Genomic DNA, 8,504 nt, shown 5'->3' on the forward strand with positions numbered 1-8,504 from the left:
AGGAATTTCTCTGTAGGGCTGATGTTTGAGAAAACCTGGCAGAGTACAGAGTTTGGTGGTCAGTCTTGGATTGCTTGTTTTGTGATCCGAGTGTGTGTTTTTGTATGGATATGTTGCATGGTGCAGGTGGTAGGTTGATGCTAGAGTTACAGATGTTTGAGTAGTACACTGGTGGTGTGGTATTTTGCCACATTCAGCTGGTCATGAGTATTGGGATGGTTTGGACACTTGGAAAGAATGAGTGAAGAAATATTAATAAAAGATGTGTAGAAGGGAGATGTGTAGGGAGTGAACACAAGGGGGTGACCAAGGATGAGATGGATGGGATTGAAGGGGCATTGGGAAAGAGGGGAATGTTTGTTGAGGAAGGAAGGGAGAAGACAGTAGATAGGGATGGGTGGAAATGTGTAGCTACCATTCTCATGTGATGCTGAGGATTCTTGTTTTAGTGGATCCTACCTATGGACATTTTCATCCTGGTCGACAGACAAATGCCAACTCTGTGGACAAACTTCTAGGTGATTTAATCCAGTATCAGTTCTAAGGGACCATTAAATATAGTCATAATAGGACTGCAACAAAATACTGCAGGACCTTACCTCAGTCTCCATGACGGTGGAGAGGAGTTGCCTCTGTAGTTCGATGACGTCCTTGACCTTGAGGATTGCTGAGACGCGTTGTTTATTGGGCTGAACCTTGATCCGGTTACCTTTGAGCAGACTTACAGGCATACTTAATCCACCATCCACACGACCAGATTTGCGCTCGCGCTCTATCACTACACGGTCGCTGCCACTGGTCGTCGCTGTCGCCGCCGTCGTCGTCGTCGTCGTCGCATCTGGGCGGTTCCGTTCGCCCTCTTTGGTCCATGCTTGGGCCTTCAGTGTTGTTGTCGAGTTGCCCCCCGCGTCACGACCACCGCCGCCGCCGCCGCCACTGCTGCTGCTGCTGCCGCTCACGGCAGTTGAAGCCCCCTCCGCTTTCGATTCGGTTTCATTTCTGTGCCCACGCGGGCTTCGGTCCTTGTCGCGGATGGGTACCTTGAGGACGCGCGGCAGCACAACGTCTCGATCGTCAGCGTTCACGCGAACTGTTGAAGCACTCCGCAACAAACGTCCTGCACTGCGCGGCACTGCACCGCCACCGCCACCTGTTTCTTCACTTTCCGCGGCGCCAGCGACAGGGGACGTCACAGAACCCGCGACACTCACGGTAACTGAGGGCGGCACCCGGCCGGAAGACCTCGATACCCTCTGGTGTGTCGACGGTGCCGAAGTCGCCGGCGACGAGTCACTCACGATCTGCACTTTGTTGGTGCCACCCATGACACTGTGCACAATGCCACCCGTCGAGGCAGGCCCGTCGCGTCGCACCCCGTTCGTCTTGACGAATTGCAAATTCAGGTCGAGCCCCTCGTCCCGACGCATCGCCCGCACGTGTTCCTCCAACCGCCGCTTCTCTCCTGCAAGGGAGAGAAGCTGCGCGTGGAGGTCGATGAGGCGTTGGTGGGCAAGGGAGGACTCTGCCTCGGCGCGGGATACCCGGCCCACCAGGTACTGTCTGTCCTGCCGCAGTCGCTCCATCTCTGTCCAGGCGGCCGCGGCCTCAAAGTGGTCCCGGTAGTTGGGGGCCACCATGCCCGGCAGCGAATGTGGCGAAGGTTCTCCACTAGGCCTGACGTGGTGGTGATGGTGATGCTGCTGCTGCTGTGGCGGCGGCGGCGGCAGTCCCGTCAGGTGGACGGGATGCAAGCCGAGGCGCAGGCCACCGCCATAGCTGCTGAGAAGGCCTGCCGACGCCGCCGCTATCGAAGTCGCACCGGTCAAGGCAGGATGAGAGCGCGGAGGCGGGGTCGTTGGAGACGCCAGGTCCTGCGAATCGTCACTGCGTTGCCTCTCTACGCGCTCGGCACGCTCCAGCTCCTGGCGCAGGCGCGTTCCTTTCCGCTGTATAACGTCCAGGAGGTGCCACAGCTCGTCCTCAGCGGTGCCAAGGGGTGGCGCCTCGGGCTCGACCGACGTCCACCGCACTTCGGATCCCCCAGAGTATTCCGGGCCGGAGGATTTGCCCATACTGCTCGAATGCTTGTCCGTGGAGAAGCCCGAGTCTACGACAGTAGAATGCGTCTCGCTTAGGGACTTGCTGTTGACGGGGGCGGTTCGCTGTTTGCCGGCGCTGCTGCTTCCGCTGCTTCCTCCGCTGCTCCCACCCCCGACCTCGCTGGCACCACTGCCCCGGCCGCTGCTGCCCCAAGTCGAGGTCAAGTCGTCACTCTCACCACCTTCGTCGCGATACCCCGGTGGAGGGGCGGTTTTCGGGTGGGCGGCGGCGGCGGCAGCGCCCGACGTAGCCGCGGACGCGTGACACAAATGTTGCTGCTGCTCCTCCAGTTCCTGACCCTCGCCCTTGTGGTAGTGCACGGGCGGAGAAGCCCCGGGCGTGGGGTTGTGGGGGCGCGGCGGCACTTGGTCATGGGCGGAGGTGCTCGTGGGCGTGAGGGAGTGGGCGCGAGCCTGCAGGTGTGGAAGGGCGTGGAGGACATGGTCGCGAAACTCGAGCAGTGACGTCACCTCCCGCTGAAGCTCCTGAAATAAACCAGTAAGCTTAAGTAGGTTGCCACTTACCAACATCAGCTATCAGATAACGAAAATATCATAGTGCGAAACAGTAGTGTATTTCGCTCGAAAAACAAACACACACACACACACACACATACACACACACACAGGGCTGGAAAATGCAAATATTGTACCAATATATAAAGGAGGAAACAAGAAAAATCCAACCAACTACAGACCGGTCTCCCTAACAAGCACAGTAGTAAAAATATGTGAAAAAGTTATCAAAAGTAGACGGGTTAAACATCTGGAAGAAAAAACTATACTGAATCCAAATAAATTTTAATTTAGACAAGGAAGATCATGTGCAACAAACCTGATCTGCTTCTATTCGAGACTAATACAAATAATACAAGGGCCGGATGGGCAGACTGCGCCTTTCTAGACCTACAAAAAGCATTTGATAAGGTACCACACAAGAAATTAACAAGAAAAATAGAATCAATAGGTGGCATCAGAGGAAAATTATTGAAATGGATGGAAGACTTCCTGACTGGGAGAAAAATGAGAATAGTAATTAGAGACAAATACTCGAATTGGGAAGAAATGATGAGTGGTGTCCCGGAAGGTTCGGTACTGGCTCCAATCATGTTTGCCATATATGTAAATGACATGGATGAAGGAGTAGAGCGTTATATGAATTTCTTCGCAGATGACGCAAAAATACTAAAGTAAGAACAGAGGAGGATTGTGAATCATTACAGTTAGACCTGGACAAAATCTGGAAATGGACTCAAAAGTGGGAGGTGAACTTCAATATGTAGTACAATGGAGTTTGGAAAAAGTAAAAACAGACTATCAAGAAATTATAGAATTGGTGAAGTCAAAAAAGTGAACTCTGAAAGAGACCTTGGAGTAATAATCAGCAAAGATATGACATTGGACAAACATATCAATAAAATAGTCAGAGAAAACTTCAACCTATTAAGGTCAATGAAAGTGGCATTTGACTACTTGGATGAGGAAATTATTAAGAAATATATTAGTTACACTAATAAGACCAAAACTGGAGTACGCAGCAACACTATGGACACCCAGTACTAAATATAAATAAATTAGAAATACAGTAAAAGCTCTTTTATCCGTTATTCTCGTATCCGGCTCCTTCTTATAACCGGCATATTATTCACGAGGAAATAACAATTTTGTATAAAAATTCGAAAAAATAAAATTTAAAATTCCCGCGCCACTCCCGCCGCCGCCAGAGGTAGCGCGCATCTTTCCCGCCATCTCCCACAAATCCCGCCGCTCCGTCAGGCCCAGTGCCCACTGTAATAAGACGCCTGATGTTAAGCGTGCGACTGTCTATTAGCAACTCTCTCAACACACAAACACATACCGACAGCAAAGGAAGGCAGTGATGGCCGAGTTGAAGGATATGCGTGGTAGTGCTAAGCTTAGCGTCACTGATGCTCTTCAGGAGTGGATGGAGGTCGACAATGACGAAGCTATCACCCCCACACTAACTGACGACGAAATCATTCAGGCAGTGATTGAGGAGAAGGAGGAAACAGAGGCTGATAATGAAGTGGAAGATGACCCAGAGCCAAGAGTAACGTGGAAGGATGCAGCTAAAGGATTGGCAACATTTATCAAGTTTGCGGAGCAGTGCACCTACATGGGGACTCGCGACGTGATGTCTCTTCACTGTCTTCAAAATGAATTTTTAATGGAGAGAGACAAACATTCTAAACAAAGAGACATACGTGATTTCATGAAAATAAATAAAGATAAATAAATATGTATATACTGGTCAAATAAACAACAAAAGTGAAGCCATTGAATGAATTTTATTTAAGTACTCTATGAATAAAGGCAATAAATGTATTTTTTAATATTCCTTCTCGTAACCGGGATTTCCCCTTTCCGGCACGTCTTTGGTCCCACTCGTGCCGGTTAAAAGAGCTTATACTGTAATACAAAGAGCAACGACAAAGTTGGCACCAACTCTTTCCAAATTAACATACGAACAAAGATTGTCCAAATTGGGATTACCAACTCTGGAACAAAAGAGAAAGAGGAGATCTGGTGACTATAGAATCATGAAAAAAATGAAAATCCTAGATAGAAATGATTTACTAAAATGGGACAATGGAAACACAAAACACGAAAAGAAACTCAAAAAGGATAACTATAGAAGAGATCTGAAAAAATAACTTCCCACGCAGAGTACTGATACCTGGAATAATTTAGATAATGAAACTGTGTGCAAACACTATTCAAGATTTTAAGAAACTTTATGCTGAAAGATACAGACTGGTCACCACGAACACTCCCTTCCCGTATATACAAGTAGGTAAACAAAAACACACACGCACGCACGCACGCCTGGAAGACTCGAGGCCCGTCCACACTGAACTTTGTGCAACGCCAACACATTACTCAACGTGTTGTTTGTACAGTTTTTCCAACACAACGCGCGACTCACAACGATTCAGTGCCCATCATGACGCAGACGGGGAGTTTCGTCGCACGCTAAGCTCTCCAGGATGGCACCTACTATATATCCGAGTGGACAAGGAGTAACACTCGCATTTATATTTATTTATTGTTTGTCTAGTCCTACTCCACCAAAGAGCTCTGTAGGACTGACAATTTTTCTTATTTGATACATAATATATACACGTCAACAAAGCTTATACTAGAAATACAGCCAACCAAAATTAAGTATGACTTACTGCAACAGCATCCTTTCCCACGTTTTCAATATAATTGTTTAAATAGTAGTACATACACACGCGCCATTCCGAAATTCCTTGACATTACAGAACACAAAACACCTTAGCGACAATCCCCACATACTACCCACATTAGCATGATTAATACCTAAATCCAAATATACGCACTAACGAAGCTTCATTCACATCAATTCAGTTGTCGCAAAGCATTCTACGTCATACTTGTCTACACTACAATACAGTGCTATGTTCTCCACTTCTACCCTATGGTCGTGGAGAAATGGAGCAGAGGGCATGCGCACCCAGATGAAAGACTGACGATACTCTTCTAGGGAGTCCAGGGGTAAGAAGCCGCCCGTGCAGGAGTAGGTGGTGTCGTCTTCGCCTCTACAACCACCAGAGCACGACGAGGATGACGAGGACGACGGCGGCGATGTGGTGTCCCGGGCGTCGGTGGCGCCTGCACAGAGCGCATCTCTGGTGTCACTATCACCTATTTTTCTCAACAGCGACACCATTGAGCGGTCTCTTGCCAAGTTACGTTGTCGACACTCAATTGTGATCAACTAAGCATTGCTCTCTGTTGCCTAGTAATGCCTCAATCTCACCAGTCCTCGATAGAACCATTCACTTTCCAACGCACTACTGTGTTTATGTAGGCGGATTGGTTTCTGAAGCTTTCCTTCCTGTTACAACCCGTTCATTTTCACTTGGCAAAGATTTACTAGAAAATAAAATATAAAATATTGGTGGAATTACCTCGAGAGGCAATTTTAGGGAATGATGGGAAACATAATTAAGCAAGACTGTTCAACGACATCAATGGAGAAAATCGCGAAGTTTGAATGAACCGACGGCAGTCATCTTTAGTACTTCTTTACAAACTACAGGATTTGGTCATGTGAAGTGCTGCTTCTGCTTCACACCCATGTGTCTTCATTGAATATTAATACCTTATTAGCTCACATTACTCTTACAGCCCGGTGTTAAAATTTCAATTTTCCCTCGCTTGGTTAGTCACTTATCGCGAGTAACTAGACAAATTTTATGTATGTGGGTATGATTTCATGTTATGTTCATGTTCACAAAAGTGACTGGGCAACATTATTACTGCTAACAATTAATTCCTCATACTTGAGTGTCTCGACTTTAGAAAGAAACACTGCGACGCCCTTGATATATTTCCGGTGTGAAGAGGAAGTGATCCGTCGCACTACTTTCTTTGAGCCCACAACGGTTTCACGGCTCACCCAGCCTCACCACACAGGGGCGGACGGATACACTGCGTCTCCTACGACCGCAACAAATCCTTGTAAATATGGATAGATCACCCATTTCCTCACCCGAATACAATATTATGGTAAGTCCACTTCAGCCGTACATTTGAACGATTTTCTGGTCAATACTGGGTATACATGGGTGTGTGTTTTTCAAGTCTCATTCAAGTAAAACAGGAGAAAATGGGAATTCTATTATCAGCTCTCAAACAAAAATAAGAAAATTGATATTAAAGAGCCGTGTTTACGTCGCCATCTCTCTCTCTCTCTCTCTCTATATATATATATATATATATATATATATATTATATCATATATATATTATATATATATATTATATATATACATTATATATATATTATATATATTATGTATATATATATTATATATATATATATATATATATATATATATATATATATATATATATATATATAGGCACAATGTGTAGAGTATCAGTCACCCGGGCAACTTATGAAGATAAAGATTACTAGTATTTATCATTGCATCCGCCGCAACACACTGTATGCGCTGACGGCTTAGGGCGATGTTGATTTGAAATTAAACCCACGCACGACGCTCGCACACACACACGGCCTGTCACGATGCGGTGCATAGTACGTGCCACGCTCTCAGCGAGAAAGCGTCCACTAATACACGCCGTTACTCGCCCTCTGAACGAAGTCTGCGTAGCAAGTAACTTGATACACGCCGTCGGGTTACGTCAACGTAAACAACTTTCGCCAATCCTTATCGTCGGGTTTAAATACAGCGTTGACCTCGATGACCCTAAACGAAGGGCACCCGTGTGGCCTGGGGGCCTACCATAATTTGCATCGGCTCCAAAGCATAAGAGAACGGAAAGGGCCATTTACAAAATGTACAACACAGTGCCATCTCTATAATCATGTATCGTCGAAGCTTGTAAGGAAAGAACAAATTAGATCAGATGGACTCAGAGCATCACCAGACAGGGAGCGAAACAAGGATATCCAAATCCAGACTTCCGTATGGGACGCTACACTAAATACTTACATACATGAAAAAATACACTGCAACTCACATTTGTATATCGTTCGTGGTCACTTTTCGACCGGACACTATTACCAAAACGCTAAAGGTTCAAAAAAGGGAACGAGGGGAGGGGGGTGCGTGCGTGTTGTTAGGTCACGGCATTACCATCGATTACACAATAATAATAATGGGGTATGGACTACCTAAGTTTTATGCTGTAAATATTATAGGGACTTCATTGACATCCTCCCGCAGCATTCTTCACTCGAAAAGAAATGCTGACTACTGAACTTCCACTATCCCTCTGTTATGCTGCCCTCCTTAAATATAATTTTACCACAATTATTATTCCACTTCTTCCGTGTTTTCCTATCTCCAAAGGCCAGAAACATTGGGTGACATGATCACGAGTCCAGCACGTGATCGAAGACCACGGTGGTATATCACCCACAATATAGTAAGGTTGGCTCCAGCTCAGCGAGACACCCGGATCTCTGTGCCTATTCTTGCGTCGCCGCCTAATGAACACTTTTTGACGTGTCGAAATGACGTTACACACTGCTTGGTCATGCCACGAGTATTTTTTTCACATACTTCGGGCTGTCGACATATAATAAGCGGGGCAATATATAAGTATATTTTAAACATTCAGTTGTGCTGCCAATCATGGTTACACTCATATTCCAAAGATAGAATATTATGTACAACGTAGACAAGGCAAATTGACTAGCATACGCTAAGACGAGGAAATTTGCCCTCGTTTCCTACATGCGCTGAAAAACGACACTGCCTGCCGGCTGGGCAATTCGGGCAAAAGCTGGCAACACGACACATCACGTTCGAAGTAGGCGACGACCAGACCAGAACAACGCAGTCTGCCGGTCCTCGGTATTCTACTTGGCTTCCCTGTCCTATTT

At 46.5% G+C, this 8,504-nt stretch overlaps 1 protein-coding gene across 6 annotated transcripts in view; it reads right to left on the minus strand.

The window, feature by feature from the left end:
• Positions 1-8,504, minus strand: part of LOC143018080 (uncharacterized) — a 176,579-nt gene that overhangs the window by 19,272 nt on the left and 148,803 nt on the right. For 5 of the 6 annotated variants that reach the window (XM_076173184.1, XM_076173180.1, XM_076173183.1 and 2 more), the window contains one exon: positions 600-2,585. In XM_076173184.1, the coding sequence (XP_076029299.1) occupies positions 600-2,585 (1,986 nt within the window). Of the gene's footprint in view, positions 1-599; positions 2,586-5,598; positions 5,978-8,504 lie in introns of those variants that run through there. The other variant, XM_076173179.1, reaches the window with a different exon arrangement.

Source organism: Oratosquilla oratoria, chromosome 34 (genome assembly GCF_046742065.1).
Source record: "Oratosquilla oratoria isolate Oo_2021 chromosome 34, ASM4674206v1, whole genome shotgun sequence".
Lineage (NCBI taxonomy): Eukaryota > Metazoa > Arthropoda > Malacostraca > Stomatopoda > Squillidae > Oratosquilla > Oratosquilla oratoria.